This window comes from Canis lupus, chromosome 4, assembly GCF_048164855.1.
Source record: "Canis lupus baileyi chromosome 4, mCanLup2.hap1, whole genome shotgun sequence".
NCBI classification, from domain to species: Eukaryota; Metazoa; Chordata; class Mammalia; order Carnivora; family Canidae; genus Canis; species Canis lupus.
Window position 1 is genome coordinate 15,125,458 of NC_132841.1, and position 23,487 is coordinate 15,148,944.

General features: G+C 39.5%; 1 protein-coding gene across 3 annotated transcripts in view; it reads left to right on the forward strand.

Annotated features, from left to right (window-relative positions):
* Positions 1-19,976, forward strand: part of ZNF365 (zinc finger protein 365) — a 115,843-nt gene extending 95,867 nt beyond the window's left edge. Inside the window, exons 5-7 of one of the 3 annotated variants that reach the window (XR_012029438.1) lie at positions 8,543-8,746; positions 11,688-11,754; positions 12,770-16,777. Coding sequence is in view for 1 of the 3 variants with exons in the window: in XM_072823229.1 (XP_072679330.1) it covers positions 18,519-18,713 (195 nt within the window). In the remaining 2 variants the exon portion in view is untranslated. Of the gene's footprint in view, positions 1-8,542; positions 8,747-11,687; positions 11,755-12,769; positions 16,778-18,518 lie in introns of those variants that run through there. The other 2 variants (XR_012029439.1, XM_072823229.1) reach the window with 2 other exon arrangements.
* Positions 19,977-23,487: the final 3,511 nt, after the last annotated feature.

Genomic DNA, 23,487 nt, shown 5'->3' on the forward strand with positions numbered 1-23,487 from the left:
TACTTTATCTTGAATTTTTATTATAAATGTAACTTGAACAGGATTTTGAAATTGTCTTGTCTCTGCACGAGGCAACACTCTCTTCAGTGGGATACGCTATTTGATTATAAAATAAAATTCTAGAAATTGGTACAAGTTGAATCAACCACCAGAGACTCCTTATGTTTTCACAACTGCAGTATCAGTAGCATAAGAATGGAAATTGCCTGTAAGTGTTCAAGCTTCGACAATATGCCTTTTCTGATTTTGTAGCTACATGGGGGAAGTGAGCCAGAACTAGGGCACACAGCATTATAAGCTGCCTGTTGCCTAGATACCAGGCTCGCTGACTCAGTATGTGCTTGTCATGTGTTACACTTACCACTTGCCAAGTTGTGCCCCTCAAAGCCGAGTCCATGTGGTCTCACCCACCATATCAAAATGTCAAGGGGTTACTTGTTATCAGGACTTGAGAAAATTTAGTGTTCTAGGACAAGAAGCCTCCAAATGGTCTCCTGACAGTATCATATTGAAGGAATAGATCTTTTCCAGAAACATTCCTATAAATTTAGTTAGGGGTTGAATTGTGCTCCACCAACCCCCCCAAATTCATATGTTGAAGTCCTAACCCCCAGGACTTCAGAATGTGACCTTATGGGGAAACAGGGTCTCTATAGAGGTAATCAAGTTAAAATGAGATTGTAAGAGTGGGCCCAAATCCTATATGACTGGAGTCCTTATAAAAAGAGGGAATTTGGGCACAGAAACAGACATGCACAGAGAGAAGGTATCTGTGTATAAGCCAAAGAATGCCTGAGGCCATCGGAAGCTAGGACAGAGGCCTAGACTAGCTTCTGCCCTCACTTTCACAGAATGAGCCTGTGGATATGTTGATCTTGGACTGCTGACCTCCAGAATTGTGAAATAGTAAATTTCTATCGTTTAAGCCACCCAATGTGTGGTACTCTCTTACAGCAGCTCTAGCAAACTAATACCTTTTCCTGTCTTTTTTACTTCTTTGTATGCTCAAAGCATATTGGTTATACCTCTAAATGAGTTTGTCACATTTTATTGAGCTTTAAACTTTTCTAATTATTTTTGAATAGATAGTACATGCATATGGGAAAAAATTCAGAGAGAGCAGAACAGCATTAAACAGACTTAGAGTGGAAACAATTCTTGTCAGTTCCTTCCTTGCAGTACTCCACCCTCACTCCCCCAAGTGCCTTTTCAAGAGGCAACCACCATTATCTATAACTTACATCCTTGATTTCATGATCATTTTTAGTTTCATTTCCTGTTTCTTCTCACTGACCATAGGCCCTTGGGGGAAGGGATATTGCTTCCTTCTGTGTAATCTCAGCTCTCAATAAATCTGAGTTTAATGAACTGTTTAGCAACTAAGTTCAGGCAAGCAGATGCAAAAATTCAGGCTGGGTTGTAGGCTCTGATTGTGGTTAATACCTAAACACTCCTGATATTTAATCATTTATACCATTAGGATAAAGGAATATCTGAGCAAAGATTTTGCTTTGGGGTAGAACCAGGAGATAGTGAGGAACCTGGTGATGTTGCAGAGAGTGAGTGGAAAGAATTTCACTGAAGAGGAAGTGAAAACTGTGTTGCTCTGACTTCTCCTTTGCTATTCATAATGATTCCCAGTAATGGGCTTTGAATAAGAGTAACCCAGATCCTATTCGTCAATCTGAGAGGCAGTCTAACTTCCTGGTTATTGGAGCTCAGATTTTGGGGCCAAACTGTGCCTATCTTTGTAATATTAGTTGAACCACTAGTTAGGTTTGTGACATTGAACAAATGATTTAACCTCACTGTAACAAAGTTCTTCATCTGGGAAATAAAAACAATAGTATCTTCTTCTTATAATTGTTATAAGGATTAAATTGGCTAAAACCCTTAGAACCATGACTGACAAAGAGTAAGCACTATAAGTGTTGGATTTAAGATGATTTTTTAAAAAGATTTTTATTTTTTTATTCATAGAGGGGGGGTGGCAGAGACACAGGCAGAAGGAGAAGCAGGCCCCATGCAGGGAGCCTGGCGTGGGACTCGATTCCAGGTCTCCAGGATCACACCCCGGGCTGCAGGCGGTGCTAAACCACTGCGCCACCAGGGCTGCCCAGTGTTGGATTTATTACTAAGTCATTCATCAATTGTCCCAGTATGGGTTTATTAGTATATCAGTTTGGATGCTTTCTGGCTCCCAGTAGCAGAAATCCAAGCAAAAAAAAGCTTACGAAATAATTTTATCATCTCTTGTAATGGGAAGTCCTGAGGGAGGCTGGTAATTCAGTAACTCCTTAACAGCATTAAAACTCAGGGCTATCTTTGAACACTAACATTTGATGGAAAAGCATGTTGACTTTTGTCTTAGTCTTGTCTCCTCATTGTCACAAAATGTATATCACGTTGGAGGAGTCATACACTGACATTACAAAATTGAGAGAGTCAGACAAGGGAGTGCCCCTCCCTCACCACATATCTCTTTTAAAGAACAAGCAAAAAACTTTTCTAGAAGTCATCAGTTTTCTCATGTCTCTTTGGCCAGGATTATATCATATGTACATGCTTAACCAATCGTCAGAGTGTAGAATGAGATTCCCATGGCCATGGGCAGAAGTCCCTTTTTCTTGAAGGACATGACCATGTGGACCAGAGCACACAAAATTAGGCTTCTGTTAGCCTAGAAAAAGGGCAGTAGATTGGCAAAAAATGTCCCTATTGTAATTAGGTTGTCTTTCAATTTCTTGGCGGAGTTGTTGAAATTTCAGTTTGTTTATTTAGTTATTCTTTTTTAAAAAAGATTTTATTTATTTATTTATTTATTTATTTATTTATTTATTTATTTATTTATGAGAGAGAGAGAGAGAGAGACAGAGACATAGACACAGGCAGAGGGAGAAGCAGGCTCCATGCAGGGAGCACCCATATGGGACTCGATCCCGGGACTCCAGGATCATGCCTGGGGCCCAAGGCAGCGCTAAACCACTGAGCCACCCAGGGATCCCCTATTTAGTTATTCATATATATATTTTTTGCCTTAATGTGTTTTTACAGACTCAGTTAATTTGTCATGGAAAATTATACTTTTTGCCGTGTGTGTGTGTGTGTGTGTGTGTGTGTGTCACGGGGAGAGGGAGGGAGATAGGGGTAGAGTATATTCAATTTCTTCATGATAGTCTTTATTTGACTATCCTATGGGAATTTCAGACAACTTCAAAACGGAACATATTTTCCCCTAAATTGACATAACCATGAAGAAGAGGACACAGCTCTGTCCTGTAGAGTTCATAGTGCCATAGCACCAGTTAAACTGGACGTGCCATCCTTAATTTCTTTCGGTCCTGCCCTACCAACGTAACCAGCTTTTTATTAGCCATTTCCATTGCCAACCCTCCTTATCTGCTTCTTCATCCTCAAGTAAGCAGCGTCCCCTCAGACAATGCCTGTTAGTCTATATCCTGATGAGGATACACTTTACCACAGAGTTCCACCACTTACCCTCTTCCCTTCATGAAGCCCTCAGGACCACCCTGGCAAGATGTGGTCTTGCTCCATGGTCAGCTCCTTGTGTCAGTCATAAAGGGCCAAAAGTTAGCTATCATCTCTTACCTCTTCACAAACTGGTTTGGGGCCAGAGGCCTTGCTATTGGGATGACTTGGATCCAATAAACAGATATTTAGAATGGCATATAGTTGGAACTTCCATTAATTCAGACTTCCCTGCCATGAACTGATATTAAAGAAAACCACTTTCACCTCATGCAACCTTAAAAAGCAAATCATACAAAACTAGAGATTCAAAGTAGAAAGGAGGGACCTAGCATTCTTCTCTCAAGCCCACCAAGCTGAGGCCAGATTCCTGGCATGCAGCTCCATCTAGGAAATGCCCCAAGTTCTTTAACTGGAGAAGTGGGAGTCACATTTCCTCCCAGTGAGTTCACTGGCCCCGAGGGCACTGTGCAGGATGGAACCTTGTGTCTAAAAGGAGCTGGCCTTCCTGTGACAGGCCCAATTAAGCCACCAGCTGTGATCAATTATTCAAAAGGCCAATCAGGTGCAGGCAGCTGGGTAGTGTGGGGGCTGGACTGGAATCTTCCAGAAAGCTAGCAGACTCTTGGCTGCCTAAAACTTCTATTCAATTTGTATTTATGGAGCCCCTCTTAAAACTCACATGGATCTTATTGAAGCTCCTGCATCTGAGGGGTATTAGGATACTATAACAGAGGTAGCCAAGATCAGGGTTTACCCTCTGAGAAGTTGTGAAGAGGCACATTGAAGAACATTTGGTGTACCCATCCCATGTCTGTTGTCTGTGGGATGAGGAAAGGGTCCCTGTGCTCCAAAGACCAGTTGTCTATCATACTCTTTGCACTCAGGAGAAAAATCTTCTCTTAGGAAAGGACCTCAAATTCCTCTACCTTGAAGTATCACTGACTGGTGACACATTTTAGTTGCTTTTATGCAAGTCTCGCTAGATAGATATAGCCTTAAACTTTGGTTTTCAAACTATGTTCCTCAAAATAATCCAAATTCCATAGAGTTTCCACAGAGTCTGGTTTGAGGGGCAAGGTATTCCACAGTTGGACTTTTATGTAACATTTCCTTCCAGGTATTAAAAACTTGGTTTTCTAAATTTCTAAGCTGAAGATTAAAGACTTAATTTGGGGAACCAGATGACAATTGAATAGATATTTTGGAGGGTTGAGAAATTTTCTTGAAGCTTAGAAATTCCACCATATACTTTTTGCTCACTCCATCAAGCCCTGACTAAAGTTAGATCTAGAGTAGATTTGTTCTGACAGATGTCAAAGAAGCCAGCAAGATAAACTAAGATCTTGTGCTAGGAAGTCCAAATACAGACTTCTCTAATTCCTCTTCCATGGAAGCTCTGGAGAAAGGCTGGAATGTTTAAGTCAGATAGTTCAGGAAGTAAAATTAGATGCTGAACTGTACCAAGACTTTGAATTGGTTCTGTAGTTGAATCAGCCCTGGTATAACAGAAGAATGCTGTTTCAGCATGGTTTGGATTTTATTTTATTTATTTTTTTTTTTAAATTTTTATTTATTTATGATAGGCACACAGTGAGAGAGAGAGAGGCAGAGACACAGGCAGAGGGAGAAGCAGGCTCCATGCACCGGGAGCCTGATGTGGGATTTGATCCTGGGTCTCCAGGATCGCGCCCTGGGCCAAAGGCAGGCGCTAAACCGCTGCGCCACACAGGGATCCCCATGGTTTGGATTTTAGAAGGCAGAGAAACACAATATAACTGCTTCATGCTATGAGAGCATCTATACACTGGAACCCATTCACATTTCCTATTCTGCTTTGTGGGTCTTAGTGGACAGTGTTCGTCATTCATTACTGAAAGCTGAAGATAGTAGTCTCTTAAAATCCAATTTACCATTTTATGATTAAGTACTTTTGTCACCAGAAGCATATAAAAGGTAAAAAATTCAGTATTTTGCTATTAAGTTTATTCTCTGCCCTAATTACTATGCTATGTGAGGCATAGAAAATGGAGCAAGACTCAGTCCCTGTACTCACATGCCTCATAGTCTAATGGAAACTACAGATCATAATGTAATTCTAAGAAAACTGCAAGTGGGAACATAAGGTGGAGAGCTAAATAATGGATGCAAGTCTGGAATAAGTTTTTGAGATGAGAGAATGGAGGGAAGGAAACTGTATTCAGGAAGACAGTGTTGAGGCAGAATAAATGAAAAGAGATCCTCATTTAAACCTATCCTGATGAAACTTTAGAACACCAAGAATAAAATAAAGATCCCCAAATTTTCCAGGGCAGAAAATATAGGCAACTAGAAAGTCCAGGAAAAACTAAATACTTGTAAGAAAGTCATAATTCAAACAGGAAGCAAGATTGTGTATCACTAAGTACTTGGAGCTTTCTCTTTTAGGCATGTGCAATTATATCTTCTTCTTTATAGGTCCAATTACATTACTTGGGATTATGGTGAATAATCTTTATATAATCTTAATATCATTAGCATTGTTTATGGCCATGACAGAATAAGCTAGGTTGTGCTGCAAATGACCCCAAGTCTCAGTTGCTTCCAACAACAAGAGTTTATTTCTTGCTCACCTTAAATGTCCATCACAGGCCAACTGACACTCAGATATATGCTACTTCCATTTCAGTATGTCTGGAATATTGTCAGCCTCATGGCAGAGAGAAAAGAGATTTGTGATCCATGTTTCTTGACACTCTACCCAGGAATTCATCACTTTAATCCACATCTTATTGGCCAAATCACTCCTTATTTGAAAACAAAGGGTGTGTGTAATCTTCCCACAGAGAGAGACACTACAGAGATGAAACAAAAATATTTGATGAACAGTAATACAAATTCCCATAGGCCACTTTTCTATCATTCAGTTATTCAGTAACCTCCTTTCCACATGCTGAGTGTACTCCTCCATCTCCAAGAGAGACAACCAGAAGTCTCAAACAGAAACTTGGTCTTTACCTGTACTTCTAAAACAAAGACCAGTAGCTCCAGGTGATATGAGGTGGTCTCTGTATCAGATCTGGATGTAGCTCTTTTTGTTCCAAAGACACCCAGATGTCAACAGTCTCTACAAATTCTAAGATCCTCTTGGACATATGTTGTCTGGGAGAGGGTAGGATTTCTTGATTAGATGTTGATTCTACTCCCTGGGAATAGCTCCTAGACATTTTTCTCCTTAGTCCTTGGCCCTATCATTTGGGAAGACTTTTCTTTCCACTGTTCTCTTTGATTATGTCTCACAGAGAATTGTAGAACATGGTCTTCTATAGGCTGAAGAGTGTTAGTCCCCTACTTCAAGCTCAAGCAGGAAGGATGGGAGGAAAGGCAAGGGTTGTTCTAAATCTCGAACAATCTCTTTGGATCTAGACTCGTGGTTCTCCTGGTAGCACAGTGCTTTCAACTTGTAACTTATCTATTTGATTCTTGTCAAAAAATTCCTATTCTGTTTTGAAATATGTGTCTGTAGATGTTTAATTGCTAGTAGCTTGTCTCTATCTGATTTCTCTAGGAGACTCACATTCTTAATCTCTTCTTGAGCCATTTTGTCTGATTAAAAGGACTTACTAGATGCCATATTCATAGGTTAAAGTTTCCGCAAATGACATACAGCAATTTGGTTTTTGACACAAGGCTAAATGTTAGTAGGAATTTTTTTTTTTATTCAAAGATAGTCTTTTTCTATGCTTTACTGAGTGGAAATAAGAATCAATTATATCTTCCAAACTGTAAAAATTCCCAAGTTTCTGAATTCTCTCTCTCTCTTTTTCCTCTTTCCAGACTGATCAATTCTTTTTGAGCTCATATCTCTTTTTTTTTTTTTTTTTTTTTTGCCAAAGGGGTCTAGTAACAACCAGCTAAAGCTCCTAAAATACTGTTTGCTCACATCTTCTTCTAAAGCTACAAGATCATTAAGGATATGGTTCTTCATCCTTTCACCTTCAATAGCAATTTCCTTGCTTTCCACTAATGAACCCTAGAGTCAATGCAACTTTAGTTTATGTTGCTGCTGCTGTTGTTTACAATAACACTTTGTGTCCATTAATAACTTTTGTATCAGTCAGGATGGACAAGCCTATACTGAGATAACACCTGGCTCCCAAATATCATGGCTTGCAACAAAGGTCTATTTCTTGTTTTCATTACATATCCATTGTGGGGTGGCTGTCACTCCGCTTTATGTCACTTTCACTCTGGGATCCAGACTGATGGACCAACCATAGCTGGAACATTTATTATCTCATGGAAGAAGGAGAAGAGATAGTGATACATGTGTTATTACTTTAAACTTCTGGCTGGAAATGGCACATATCACTTCCACCCACATTGGCCAAAGTGAGTAATATGGCTTACTTCTGACTTCAATATACAGGGATATGTATATATTCCTCCCACAGAGGGGAAAAACCAGAATATTTAATAATTGGTAATATTACTTACCACGAGTACTCTAAATTTTAGAGTCAACGGGTAGACAAAGTATAGATGATAGCTATAGCTATATTCTATAAAATGAAAGTACTAAAAATCTTAAACACGTGAAAAGAACATAGCTGCCAAAAGTGAAGTGAAAGTGTGTGCAATCTATCTCCTTAACCGGAAGCCCTGCCTCAGGTTTTTGGTTGTACAGGCTTTAGCTTGTACTCATGGTGATTATACAATTTATCATGTGGATCAGCACACCCTCGAGAGTGAAAGTTGGTGCGATTAATCATTACATCAGGAAAGCAGGTAAAAACAAAGACCATCCCGTGCAAACCAAGATGTATGATTCCCTTCCTGAGCTTCCTACTGAGCTCAAGTTCCCAATTACAGATTTTTCTGGAACAGTATGAATTCTCAGTTGTAAAAGAACAAGCTCTACACATCAATCATAATTTGGCAGCACATAAGTGAAGGGTTGCCAGCACAATTGTTGGCCAAGACACATGGTTGTATTCACTTTTTTAACTATTGTTGCTGGCACCTAGATACCACTGTCAACTGTTCTACCTTTACTTTTGTTTTTTATGACTAGGAATCTGCAGTTTTGGAAGAATGAACTTCAGATGGCATGCTTTTGCATGAGGCCTTAGATCCAGAAAATCACATGTTCATTGTGCCAGAAGAGCTTTTTATTTGTTCAACAAGTATTTATTAAGTATGTTTTACATGCTGGGCACTTTACAAGACACTTGAGCTAAAGCAGCGTGGGTTCAGACTTCTGATACATGAGTTGCAGGTAATTTTCATACATCTGACTTTTTTTCCTAATGATACAAATTTCTTGAGGGCACAGCTCAGTCCTTATGCTTTATATTTTTCATGGAACCAGGCCCAGTGAGTAGAATAAACTTCAGAATATTTGTTCCTCTAAGATAGGATCGTACTCTATTTAGTTTGGGACATAGCAGGTGCTCAATTATGGTTAAATGAATGGGTATTTATTGAGTAATTTATTTCTTCAGTGCTATTCCCTGGATAGAACAAAATCTAGTTTCCCACCCAAAGAGAAATAATCAGTTGCTTAAGGAAGTCCAGTTGTATTTGTTTCAAAAGTACTCTTACCAGAGAAGTTGAGGGCTAAGCTGAATTCCTCTCATGAGATAAATGCGGTCTTGCTCTCCGCAAAATCAGTGACCTTACAACAGAGGCCAAAGGGGAAGTGTTTTTCCCCCTGAGGCATATTTAGCACAGCCTTATTAGAAATGAAGCATATAATGGAAATTTTTTCCCATCTCTTTCGAGATATTGGTCAGGAATCCGTCATGACAGAGTTCTTCAGTATTTATGAAATTGTCAAGTTGAGAAACACATCTGCTCATTTTTTTTCACTCTGAAATTACTTCACTTAGCAGAGGGGCTGGATTTGGCTGTTCTCTCATGATTTAAATGGCCCGCACCTCATTAGTGTTGCCAACATTTATTTAATAAAATCAAATCAGAATAGCATTTAATTTAGTTTTAATAAGATAGTTAATATATGTTAACTAAATATCAATTGATTATTAAAGTGGAGAGTGCTGAGGTGTAACAAATATGTGAGATATAAATCTTGTTGCTATGCCATTAATTCAGAATTACATAAGCAATAAATGTCTAATTAGATTCTTAGTAGTGATGAGTTGTAAGCATTTATTGAGATTCCATAAGATCGATGTTACAGACTTGTGCTGAGGACCACAGCTTAATTAACTCTTTCATTCTTATTTTCACCAGCCTCTGCCATTGTTTACTGTATAGGGCACTCAAGTGGAGGAGTGGGGGTGGAGTGGGGGAGGTGATCTGAGCACAGCACCCGCTATGATTCCAGTCCAGCCAATAATGAGAAGATAGGGATGGCCATTGTCTCATAGGCTTGGATTCCAGGACTTTTGCTAATGCAATCACTGATTTCTAAGGTCCTCTTCCTACAGATAAGTTTGGAGACTCAGCATGAGGTGGCAGTAGAGTCAGACCATTTGCATCAGGTGAAAAGTGGGCCCAGAATTAATCCCATCCTGCATGGGGGAAGAACAGAAAATCTCTTATGCAGTGTGATTTTAGGAATCCTTGCTATTCCAAAAATATCTATCCTACTTCTCTCTCACACTGTCTAAAACTCATTATGCAATTACTCTTTTGGGTTCAGGTTACCCTTTGATTTCTGGATTATGCAGGATGGGCAAAAAGTCTGGAAACGTAGGTAATTATACAAGATAAATAGATAATGGTCATAAAAAAGACAAGATATGTTCAATGATTTTGCATAATGTACTCACTGTGTTGTTTCTTGTTAAAAATATATATCTCAACACACTGTGCAAAACTACAAGAAACACGATTTGTGAATGCAGTGTTTCCATCAATTCTTGTACATGCACCTGTGATATATTGCCTTATTTTGTGTCTCTGATTTGCGCTTAATGAACTTGTTTCTTTAGCATGCCCCCAAAGAAGTAACCAAGTTGGTTCAATCTATAAAAAAAAATTTATCTATCTGTGTCACCAGATTTTATGACCTCTTTGTATTTTAAGCTAATACTAGACAGCTCTCTAACACCATTTGGAAAATTAATCCAACAATTTATTTGGCATAAGGTCATGGAGACTTTGGCTTTGGAATCAGACACACCTGAATCTGAGGTCTGTGTCTTGTCCCTAGTGGTATTAGCTTCTGCACATTACTCAACCTCTCTGGGCATAATAATACTGACCCCATAGCTTAATTGAGGGGATTAAATGAGATAACGTATTAACAGTGCCCAGTGCAGTGTCCTACATTGTCTGAATAAAACAGACATTGATATCCTTTGTTCTCCGCTACTTTCCTCTACCTCTTTCCCTGCCTCCCATTCTGTCTCATTGCCTTTGACGCATGAACATTATCCTCTCTTTTCTTTTAGAGGAGGAGAATACAGTACTCCAGTACAGATGGGTGTAGGGCTCCGGGCTCTAGAAGCCAGAGGTGGGAAGTAGAGGAAGAACACAGAACCATGGAAAAGAGAAGGGGGCAGAACCTAGGAATGTGATTCTTCGCTGTTCACGTTTGCCATGGCCCACCCTGGCCTAGTTCAGACTTCCAAGGGACCGAAGCTCTAGAGGTTGCAGGCACCCCATTGGTCTGTTGACAAAGTTGAATATATCTCAGAGCAACTGCTTTCTCTGCTGGAGCTCCCCTGGGGCTAGGCCACTGCCTAGTTTGCATTCCAGAATTTGGCAGCACTGAAAATAGACATCACAACCTGCCTGGGGGTAGACATCCGGCACTGGACTTACATAGTTGTTTAGGCATCACTACTTTATTCATTCATTGACTTATTCATTTGCTACCTCTCCTGGAATCTTCCTTTGTTTCAGGCTATCTGCTAGTCTCTATGGATAGGATACAGAGAGGCTCACACCTCCATAGGCCCACATCACCTCTCTTTGTATTTAGGAAACCTATGCCTGCTATAATAGGAACTCTCCAAAGGAAAGAAATCATTGAAATTCTCATCTGTAGATTCAAACTTAGTGAATAAGAAATTTAATTTTTTTCCTAGGAAATTTGGTAGCAGAAGCTATGGGCAAATATTTGATTTTTTTTTTCTTCCTATTTGGTTTTTCTCTCCTTGTTAGTGAGACTTGGGTACAGGAATTCAGCTGTGGAAAAAAAGTCATTACCAGGCTCTTTTTTTTTTTTTTTTTTCCTTTTTTTCTAGTTAGGTGGTTTCCTCTGCCAGTTATAATCTCTGCCAAAAGTTGAGCAAGACAAAGAGAATTAATTAGGTAAATTTTATTTTATTCCTTTTATCAACAAATATTTTCTATGTCTCCTACTGTGAACTCGGTGTTCTTCTGAGCACCATTGGGGATATAAAGAGATGGGGAACATTCCCTGCCTTCGTGGAGTTCTCTTAGTCTTCTGAAGGAGAAAGAATTCAGGGATTTGAAAAGATAGAAAGCAACTGTGTAGGAAACTTTTTCATTCTCCCCAATATGAGACCAGAGATGGAAAAGCAGCACAGGTTTTACCAGGTTCTCCAGGTATAATATTGAAGGAAGGAAAAGAAGGAGGGGATAACTAAGTTCTAGAACCATCACATTTTTCTTTATATTAACTATCCTAAAAAAAAATAATAACTGTCCTTAACCTTCCAGACAAGTCTCTGAGACAGGCCTTAGCCCCATTTAATCTATGTAAAAATAGATGCAGAGAGGATGCAGTCCTATTTCTTAACCTCTCTATAGTCCATAGCAATTAAATGGGAAACTTGAATTTGATTCTGAAACAATTTGTCTTCAGAGCTTTCATACATAGAGCACTCTGGGACACCGAATGGGGCTTGAACCAAGTCTTGACAGATGGGTAGAGTTTGCCTCATTATGAAGGAGGAGGACAAACATTTCAAGAAGCTCCCATTTGGAGGATAGTGTGTATAGGCTGATGATACCAAAGTGGACTGCAGATAGTGAAGGAAAACATTTTATTTTAAACTAGCTCTATTCTCTGGCATGTTTCAGGAAGAATCACTGGTATCAATAAATAGTGTTTAAAATAAATAATAAAAACAAATTTGGAGTTGTACCAATGTTTAAGGATTATAATAGTCAATAACGATCTAAAAATGTTTCTCTTCTCTATATGTATAGTTCTGCATGGGATATGAGTCCATTGTTATTGCTGCTCCACTTGGAGTATGCTGCACGGAGTGGCCCAAGTTCTCACTTAATCTACTTCTCAGTAGATCAGCTGCACACTGACACCAGCAATTTGAAATATTTTGTGATTTATGTGTTTCAGGAACAAACAGATGCTTTCTGCGGACTGTGGACCTTGGAAAGTGAGGGGGTAGTTTAGCAATCGACCAGGAAGATATATAAATCATGAGCCTACGTACTTCTAATGAGCCAGGCTCAAAATACATAAAACATTTGAGAGAACCACGAAGAGAGGCTAATCCAGAATCATAGCAGGAGGTTCTAATCTATTTCTCTCAGAACTCGATAGATCAAGTAGACAAAAGAAAACTAGTAAAAGTGTAGAAGATTTGCACCACATAACTTCAAAGCTCGATCTAAGGGTAGATACAGAGCCTTGTACACAAGAGACCAAGAATGCATTCTTTTAAAGCACCCATTGAGTATTTATAAAAATTAATCACATACTAGGTCATGAGAATAGTCTCAACAAATTCCAAAGAATATATTCATATGGTCTATGTTATCTAACCACAAAGAAATAATTAAATTAGAAAAAAAAAACAATAAAAAGACTGTTACAAACAACAAGCAGCTGTCATACCTTTAGGGGGTAAACATACTTCTAAAAACCTCAAGTGTTAAAGAGGACAAATATGGAAATTAAAAACTATTTAGTACTAAGTTAAAACAATAGTATTACATTTTAAAATGTAGCTAAAAGCAGTACTCAGTGGAAAATTTGCTGTCTGTAAGTTCAATTCTGTGTCAATAAAGGGATTGAATTTTTCAGGAAACTTAAAAAATTGTATTTTTCATAAAGAAGTCAGAAAATAATAAAACAATAGTCTATAGCTAACACTATTCACAAATAAGAACAGAAAATGCAGGCCTATGCTATCTCATATCCAGATTGTTATAAAGCCATAGTAATTAAGGTAAGATGGTGTTGGTACATGGATAGAAAAATAGATCATCAGGACAGAATAGAGAACCTAGAAGTGAAACCAAGCATATATGGGCCCTAGTTCTGTAACAGTGGAGGGGGAAAAATGAGATAAATCAGAGAGAGGGGATGAACTAATAAATAACCCTTCATATGAAAAATTGGTTTTCCTACAAAAAAAATTATAATTAGATCAATACCTCACACCGTACATAAAAACAATCTCCCAATGGAAAAAATACAATATGAAAAAGAACTTTAAAAAGCATTAGAAGAAGATATTAGGGAATATTTTAGGATCTCAGGATAGGGAATGATTTCTCTTGGCAAAATTCAAAAGCTTAAACTGAAATAAAAAAATATTAAATTTGACTACTCAGTGTTTTTTAAAATCACAATAAAGTTAAAATATAATTGACAAAGTAGAAGGAACAAAGGTACTGTATTTTAATGCATATGAGAGATGAAAGATTGTAATCTAGAATGACCTATGTTACATATAAATAAAAAGACCAAAACAAACAAACAAACAAAAAAACCAAAAGCAAACCCTGAAAGAAAATCATCAAGGCTACAAATAGTCAATTCTCAGAAGAGTAAATTTGAATAGCAAATATTAAAAAGAAAATGGCATGCACACAAATGTAAATGAGTACAAGTAAAACTGGGAAAATCAGAATAAGTTCAGTAATGTATCAATGTCAATATTCTGGATGTGTTGTTATATTATAGCTCTGCAAAATGTTACCACAGGGAAAATGGGAAAATGTACAAAAAAATCCCTTCATATTATTTTTTACAATAGCAAATGAATCTACAGTTATCTCAATAAATTTTTACATATAAATATAAAAAGATACTCTCACTGGTAACCAAAGAAATTCAATTTTTAAACAAGATACTATTTACACATATAAAATTGGTAGAAATTAAGAATTGTGACTATCATCAGAGTTGGCCAGGAAGTGACTATTTAGAGAAAAGGGAATTCTAGTATTTTGCTGGTGGGAGTGTAATTTGAAGAGCAATGTTGCAATAACTCTTAAAATTGAAAGTGTGCATAATCAACAAATTTACTTGTAGGTGTATATCCTGGATGTATTATTTTGCATGTGCCCAAGGGGACGTATATAAGGATGTGTTAGCAATTGGTAATATTAAATTGAAATTTAAATTGAAAACAACTCAAATATCCATGAATGGAAGAATGGAAAGTCAGTTGTGGCATATAATGGAATACTAGACAGCAATTAAAATGAATGAACTAGATCGTTGTGTATCTACATGATAGTTCTTGAAGATAGAATGTCGATTGAGAAAATCAAACTGCAGAGTGTTGCCTACACTATAAAACCATTCATTGTAAGTTTTAAACACACAAAAAAAGATTCTATACTGTTTATAAAATTGTATGTAGCAAGATATTAAAGTATAATAATACTTTATATAAAAGTATAAATATACTTTATAATTATAAAGTATAATTCTTTCTGTTTCAGTTTAAAACTGGAACCCCAAGTCAAAAAGCCAAAGTGCTCCCACATTTTAAAATAAAGCCCAGCTTTCTGGTGATTGATCACAATTTTAACCTTTAAAAAAGGATGGAGAAGTCAAGAGAGATAAAGGGGAATAGAGAAAAGTTTGCTTTGGAATGAGCATCCACTTTGGAATAATGAGAGGCCTCCCTCTATAATTTTGAGAAAGGTTAGGTGTACAGTTCTATCTTACATTAGATGAGGGGCTTTGCTGGGACCACTCAGAGGTTGAGAGTCTCCAAGTTGTTTGTTGAGCACAGTGGGCTTGTATGAAACAGATCCTGAGCAGTCAGGGGTTCAGAGGACATGGTTGGGCGCAGTATTCCCAGGGTCCAACAGGAGAAAAGCTGTGCTGGGAATGGCCTGGACCAGAGTCAAGAATGCATGAGTATTTCCCATGGACAAAATGGGCCACGAAGAAGAGCCTGCCATTGATTGACTGATTGATAAATTGACTGATTCATTCATTCATTCATTCAACAAGTATTTATTAAGTGCCTATTATGTGCCAAGCACTGTTTTAAGTATTTAGATCAGTGAACAAATAGGTAATGATCCTCATTCTTATAGATCTTACATTTCAGTTGGAAGAGACAGACAGGAAAGAATAAATATATTAAATAGTTGAATGATAAAGAGTAATACAATGTGATAAGTACTACAGGAAAAATGAACAGCTGGACAGCAGCATCGAAGAATACAAAAGAAAAACTTTAACAAGGGGTGCCTGTGGCTCAGGTGGTAAGCGTATGCCTTAGGTTCAAGTCATGATCTCAGGGTCCTGAGACAGAGCCTTGCATCAGGTTCCTTGCTCAGCGGAGAGTCTGCTGCTCCCTCTGCTTCTGCCCCTCCCTCACTCATTCTCTCTCTCTCTCTCAAATAAATAAAATAGTTTTTTTTTTTAAAAAACAACATTTTAACAAATAGAAAACATACCATATCCTAAGAGAGGAAGACTATACTACACAGATGATAACTCTCCGTTAATTAATTTAGAACTATAATGTAATCCCAAGAGAGACACCAATAGTTTGTAAAGTTATTTAAATTAGACTGATTCTAATGTCCAGGGGAGAGATTGAGAGATTTGACAGTATGATAAGAAAAAAGTCTTCATGGAAAAGCATATCATAAATGAAAAGACAAATAACAAATTGGGAACAAAATTTCCACCTGATAGAACTAATTTTGTTAATAAACAAAGACCTACAAATAAGTAAGCAAGCTAACGACTCAGTGGGAAAATGGGCCAGGAAAATGAGTGAGCAATGAAAAGAAAATACAGATAGATTGTTAAGTGTATGAAGTGATGCTCAAACCTCTCGGAATTTGTTTAAAAAACCTCAGCGTGATACCACTTCTCACACATAGACAGAGATCCAAAAGGTAGATAACATGCCGAGGGCCGGAGTCCAGGACATGGGCACGCTCTTACATTGCTAATAGAGGCAGACACTGTTGCTTCCTTTGAAGAGTAACCTGAAGGTGACTCTCCACAATCAAAATGCCTCTAATGTCCTTTGATCTAGAGATACCACTTTTAGGACTTACCTGGAGATATACTTTTACTGGAGTGAAGTAACAGAGGTACAAGACTATTCACTGTGATATTATTTTGAATATCGGGAAATTAAAAGCTGCTTAAATATCTATAGAAAAGGGACTGGTTGCATAATGTCCATCATAGTATGCAAGCGACCATGAGGGAGCTGCCCAGAACAATGAGGCAAAGCTCTCTGAGATACAGTCAGCGGAAAAAGCGAACAAATCAGGATATAAAACATGCACAAGTTTGTTAAAGACATACATGTGTGCTGTACATTCCTGGAATAAGGTAACTGGTGGTCACCTCTTAGACCAGGGACTGGGTGACCAAAGGGAGAGACTTTTTTCACCATGTGCACCTTTTGAATTTTATACCACGTGCTTGATTTGCTAATTTTGAAACCATAAGTGACTTTTTAAAAAGTCAATGGGTGAAGCACACAGGCAAACTAATTAGAAAAGATCAAGAAAACTGTTGCCTTAGAGGTGTCATCATGATTCTCTGAGGTGAGTCTGGAAATGAAACTAGTCCACATTTAAGTGGAACTGGGTTGGGGTTTTTTGGTTTTGTTTTGTTTTCGTTTTTTTTTTTTTTTTTTTTTTTTTTAATTCTTCTGCAAATTCACTTGAAATCCACCAGATGGCACAAGAAAATACAGTGTGAACAAAACTGGAGTGGCTGGTGCAGGTAACAAATCGGGGCTGGTGAGAAACCAGACTAAGGAGAGCAGAGGTTTGCTCCAGACTGAGTCCAGCTGATTCGCACTTCAGTCTAGCCAGGGGCCTGGGGGCACGATGTTGTCGCATGCCAGACAGGGGATGCCGGGGACTCGGCAGGTGGTGCTGGCGATCACAGACATGGAATTATCTGTATGTCACAGCCTCGGCATCAATGGCTCATTGAAAGTTCACTTCTTCCATGTAGAATCCTCTTTCCTTTCTTTTTTCCTCCTTAATCCATACTTAATGCCTTATGAAAAGAGGTATTTGTTTCTTGGTAAGCCACGTTTCTTTAATTAAAGGAGGAGGGTTGGGAGAGGTCTCCTGGAAAAGGAAAAAAACTCTGGTTTCACAATATGCACTATTTATGAGGGTGCTTTGCTGTTGAAACCTATTAGAGGCCAGCCCGGCCCGGTTTGCCTCTTGCCCTCCCAGGAGACAATTACTGTCCTGCATAACAATTTGAAGCAAAGATCGGATGTGGTCGAAAGAACAGTTGCGGCCCTCTCTCGGGCAACCGTTTCTGCTTAGATTTCTTAATTGTTTCCACCACTTCCTTTCCTTGGCTTGTGGCCTTCTGTGTTCCGTAGGATCCTGAATTTTAATAAAAGCCTCCCATCCCCTCTGGAATTCACATATGCAAGCAGACACCCCCCAGACCCTGGAGACACAGCACCTTAGAGCAGTGCTTTGGGCCCAATTCGTTCAGCACCCAGGGCTCGGGAGTCTTTTCAATGCCACTCCTTTGCCTTCAGGGCCTGTGGGGAGAAGGGGCACCCAACCCAAGCCGCCCTTGCCCCGCCCCCTCCGGTCATCACAGCTTTCCCTCCTCCCAGGCCTAGCCTTCTGGTTTGTTCATAGCCCCTTAGACAACTGCCAATTGCTCTCTCCTCTCCTCTCCTCTTCCTTTGGGTCTGTTTGCGGTGTGACCTTCTGGGAGACTTTGCACAGTAAAGCAGGGCATCGGGGAAAGGAACTCGGCAGGACGATTGTTTCGTGGGTGCAGTTCTTAGCACTGAAGTACCCAGGCAGGGAGAGGTTTGGGGGACACTTAGGGCTACCACACTGGATAATCCACTTTTGTTTTTTTTCTTCACTAAAATGAGAGACCAGCCCTGCTACTGCTGCTGCCTCTACCTGGCGGGCAAGATGCTGGAGCTGAAGATTTGGGCGCAGCCTGGACCAGGGGTCGGTGTGCGGGCCCAGGAATCAGCCGAAGCTCATCTCAGCACTGGGACCTCAGTTTGGGAACATACTCACCCCCCTGGGCCTCAGCGTCCTCAGCTCTACAATGGGGATGACCGCAGCAGTCAAGCCCGCCCCAAAGAACTATTGTGAAGAGGAATAAAATCAAATCACTTATTTAAGAGAATCTCAAGGTTGTAAATGTTCTGCATCCATGGGATATCAAAAACCACCGTGCAACTGGCTTAGGTACTGGGAGATGCACTGGTCAAAATGTCTTGGCTGTGGTGGGGTCCAGGAACCGGACACGGTGGCTCCAGGGGATGTGAGGTGATCGGAGGCTGAAGGACTGTCCCCGCTGAGACCATGTGCGGGTGGTGGGCTGTCACCGTGGCTCCCTCCAACCCGGCTGAATGCAAGGGAAACTCCTTCTGCCAGAGAGAAAGAGCTGCCTTTTAGGGAGCTGAGATCTTTTAGTTAAAATACCATGCAAAATGATGATGGAGGTGTCACAGCAGTGTCCCTTGCCCAAGAATGACAAACCAAAATCCAAAGCGTGCATTTCCCTAGTTGTATCTTAAGCACTTCCCAGCATCTGCTCGGTCCTTTTCTTTGTTTTTCAAACCGACTTACGCACGTAGTCCTTAACAAGTCTGGAACTGCATACAGACTACTTTTTCTGCAAGAGGACCGTCGATGCAAACCACGTCCTGTACTCTTCCACCACGTGCAGCAGTATTTTATTTCAGCTTCTTTTTCAGAGACCACCCTCACCTTTCCTGCAACAGCCGCCTGCCACCTTACTGTTGAAGGAACAGTCTGTAGATCACAAAGAACTTTCACAGATAAAATCGGCTAGCCCGCACAGAGCACTCTGCGATATAGATGTTATCTCTCCTCTACAGATGAAGAAACAAGCTCAAAGGGATTTGCTGATTTGTCCAGAGTTGTCGTTTGTCAATTCAGAGCCAGAATTAGGGCTCAGCCCTGGGTTCCATCTCTCCTTTAGCAGCTGTGTAAGAAGTCCCCACGGTCCCGGAGTCGTGGAGCTTCGTCATGCTGAATGGGAGAAATGACACGTGGCATCTGTCGTGCAGCATTTACTCATGATTCATGTGCTGCTCTCCACTAGCTGTTCTAAAATGTGTTGGGGTGTGTAGCCCCAGGACTGGGGTGGGGTGGGGTGGGAGGAAGAGCCTTCCCTGTCCAAATACGTTTGGAAAATGCTTTATGCTGTACCCCCAGCTACCCCACAATGTGCACATTATCATTTGAAAGGCCTTGAGATGTCTGTTTTACCTTATTTGACTGCGTATTTCCCAAGCTTATTTGGGCACAGACTTCTTTATATAACATCTATTAAAATCCTGCAGAATTAGTGTGCTGTGCATGAAATACACTTTGGGAGAAGTGTTTAAAAATGATTTGAGTGAAGTTGAGAAAGTCGGAGAAAGTAATCAGAGGAGACATAAATTAGTCAAGAAGAATTCTGTGGGGACAGAGGGGAAGCCTGGGCGAAAGATATTCGACTGGGAGACCGTGGGCTTGGTGCTACGCGCTTGTACTTGGTCTTTGATAGATGCTCGTGCGGGTTCTTGCCCCAGTCAGCCTCAATCTTCCTGTCCCTGAATTGAAGGGACTTGTCTGACAGATCTCCAAAGTTGTTTCTCACCATTATAGGCCGTCATTTTTTCCCACGAGATCCTGAAACTTAACCCTGTGAACGTTTTAATCTCAAACTTTTTACTTGATCTAATTTCAAACTTACAATAAGTTGTGAAAATGAAACATGAACAATTTCTGTATCCTTCTTTTCCCAGAGTCATTCATTGTTTACATTTTCCCCATTTGTTTTATTGTTTTCTCTCTCGTGTTCTTTTTTCTGATCCCTTTGAGAGTAAGTTGAAGACATCATGCCGCTTTACCCTTAAATACTCCAGGGTTAACTTTCTAAGAATTAAGACATTTCTCTTATATATGCACAGTATGTTTATCAAGATCAGGTACTTACAGTGATACAAGACTATTAGGTAAGTCTCAGTCAATAATCAGATTTCACCAATTTTCCCCATAAGATATTTATGCTATTCTTTTCTTTCCCCCCTGATCTCTGCTACCTTCTTATAGTGGGCAAGGTAAAGTCTATATTGAAATCGTTTATCCACCTAAAATGAGATCAATGGATTAATCATATTTCCCCTTTCCTCTTGTTTTACTACTGGATAGAGGGGTAGAAGACACAGAGTGGGACTGTTTGAAGAGTGTTGAGAAACACACTTTAGCCTTATATTAACCTGCACAAGAACAAATGCCCCTGTGTTGATTCTGTCTTTACTGAAAACCATAGAGAGTTACAATGATGAAACTTATTTGATTCTTGGTGAAAATTAGCACTTTCTGGGAAAAAAAAATGTTAGTTATTCATTTCCTTATTCATTTTCACTGTGGATATGTACCTCCTTAGATTGCAAATACTTTTGAATTGTATCTGGCAATTCCAAGGCATGTTGAGAGACCCAGTTGGCTAGAGAAGGTTTATATGGGAAAAGTATGGGAGAGGTGCCTAAAAAGGTAGGTTTGTTACAAGCCTTAAATACATACTTCACCTAGGATTTTATTCTTTTGTCTTTTCCCTAGAGAGAAAGATCCCATCATGATCTTCCAGCATGTTGGTCTCCCCTCTCCCTACCTTTGCATCTCTTATATCCTCAAATACTCTCCTATGTTGAATGCTGAAAGTCTAACGTCAACTGACAGGGATTTGCCCTTTACCTAAGACACCTAAAACTTGGGGCATGGGGGAAGGAGTTCTGCAACAGGAATACCATGATGCTGTAAAGTACCTCAATTTTAATGGCCATTTTGACATTTCAGCCTGTTGTTTTATTGATTATTTCCCTCTTATGTGCATTTGGTTGTCATCCTCTTTACGCTTTTCCTCGGATTTCTTCAGTCTGATGGAAACCTTAAACATGATGATATGGTCTCACAATAAAGGGTCTCTGCAGGTGCTGAGGAAATGGAGCCAAGGCTCTCCCTTCCTACTTGAAGACAAAGGATGGGTCAGGTGCTAGGAGGAAGGTGATTGGAAAATATGTGTGCATATAGTTTGGAAACCTCCCTTTTCTTGCTCCACCTTTTGGAGAATTTTTTCCTCTCCTCCGAGACCCATTTGGACAGAATTTTGGCTAAGTCAGGTGTCTATGGGAGACCATTCTTATCTGGAGCCAGAGCTGAGACTGGAGGCCAAAGGGAAGCACCATTTCAGGAGTAGTCAAGTATATTGTGTCTTTGGCTCTGGAAAATTAATTCCAAAAGGCACATGTAGCCAGCATTCATGTCCTTTTAAAAAGCAAATAGTGGACACATATCCAGCAATAACCAACAAATGTCGGATATATCCAAGTCCATCATCTCCAGGCACAAGTTAGTTGCTGTAGAGAAAAGCCAGCAACCCTTAAACCTTTCTTTTGGCTACAGATGGGTGACAAAATAATAAAGACAGGGGGATTTTGGAATAAGATGAAACAAAAATGATAAATGGAAATCATTTACTTTTAAGGGCTCTGAAAAGAGGTAGTGTTTCCCCAGCACCACCCCCACCCCCAACCGGTATAGACTTGCTTGACACAGTAACTGGCATTTCCGTCCTCAGGTAGAAATACTCCAAATAAGAAACTTGCTCGTGCAATTGTGTTACTATGGACTCGTGTGATATGTCTGATGAATTGAGTTAATTCATTCTTTAACTTAACTGGCAAGATTTAAGGGTTCACATTGAAAGCATGAATAACCATTTTGTTCCTTGAAAGACTCCAGTTTAATGCCTCCTGATGTCAGTGTATTTTGCCCAGGGTTAAACTTGCTATATGAATTATTCACTGCTTGATGGAATGAATGGGACCATGTTTGCCCACAAAATGTTAGCTGTGGTTATCTGACACGATGGGGCACAGCAGATGCCTACAAAGGACAATGGATAATTTAGAATGTGGTTCCAGGGCCCAGCCATTGCCGTTAAGATCTTTAGAGGAAGCATAGCACCTTCTTGTCTTGCACCACACATCAAGATGGCCTTAGTGAGCCAAGAAACTCTTAGCCTTAAAAAAAAAAAAAATCCAAGTATGGTTCTGCAATGGGCATTTTTGTCTTTGGTTATGTCTTGGTTAGTGGAGGGTAGAAGGTAATGGGGGAAGCAAAACATTTAAGAAGAATTTAACATAAAGAGGAAAATTAGTAATTTTCATTATGGTGATTTTACCAATGTGAAAATCAAATATTTTTAGTGAAGGAGAAATAATGTGTGGCTAATAATAAAGAATCTTTGATTTTAGAGTAAAGGTGATACAGACTCCCCTGGCTTAAGAGCATTTGGGGTGAGTTATCTTCCTAGCTATTATGACCAGCCTTGCCACTGAAATGTTTCTGGTTTAATAAGAACGATTTATAATCTGGAGAGACACTTAATGCAACTTAGTGGGAGCTGATAAATGAACCACTGAGTTTACTTATACAAATAAGTGGGACATTAATCTTGACTTTGAATTTCCCCATTGGGTTCACTTTATAACAATTTGTGTGATATTATTGAGTGACAGGAAGGAATGATTGGCAAGTTTTAATGGTTGGCAAAACTTTTCTAAATGTCTCTAAACTTTGCAAACAAGACAAAGAAGCCCTGAGACTGAAATACAAATTAAACTGGCTTCCATCCTGTCAGTGTTCATAACTTATAACTTGTGGGCAACTTCTTAAGTTAGCACAACATTCAAAATGCACCCGAGACAAAGCTGAAATCCCAGCTGGGCTTCATGTTTCTGTACAGCTGAGTCGGATAACTCCAGCAGGCATCCTGGCATCTGTGTCCTCATTGTAAGTCTACTGGAGAGA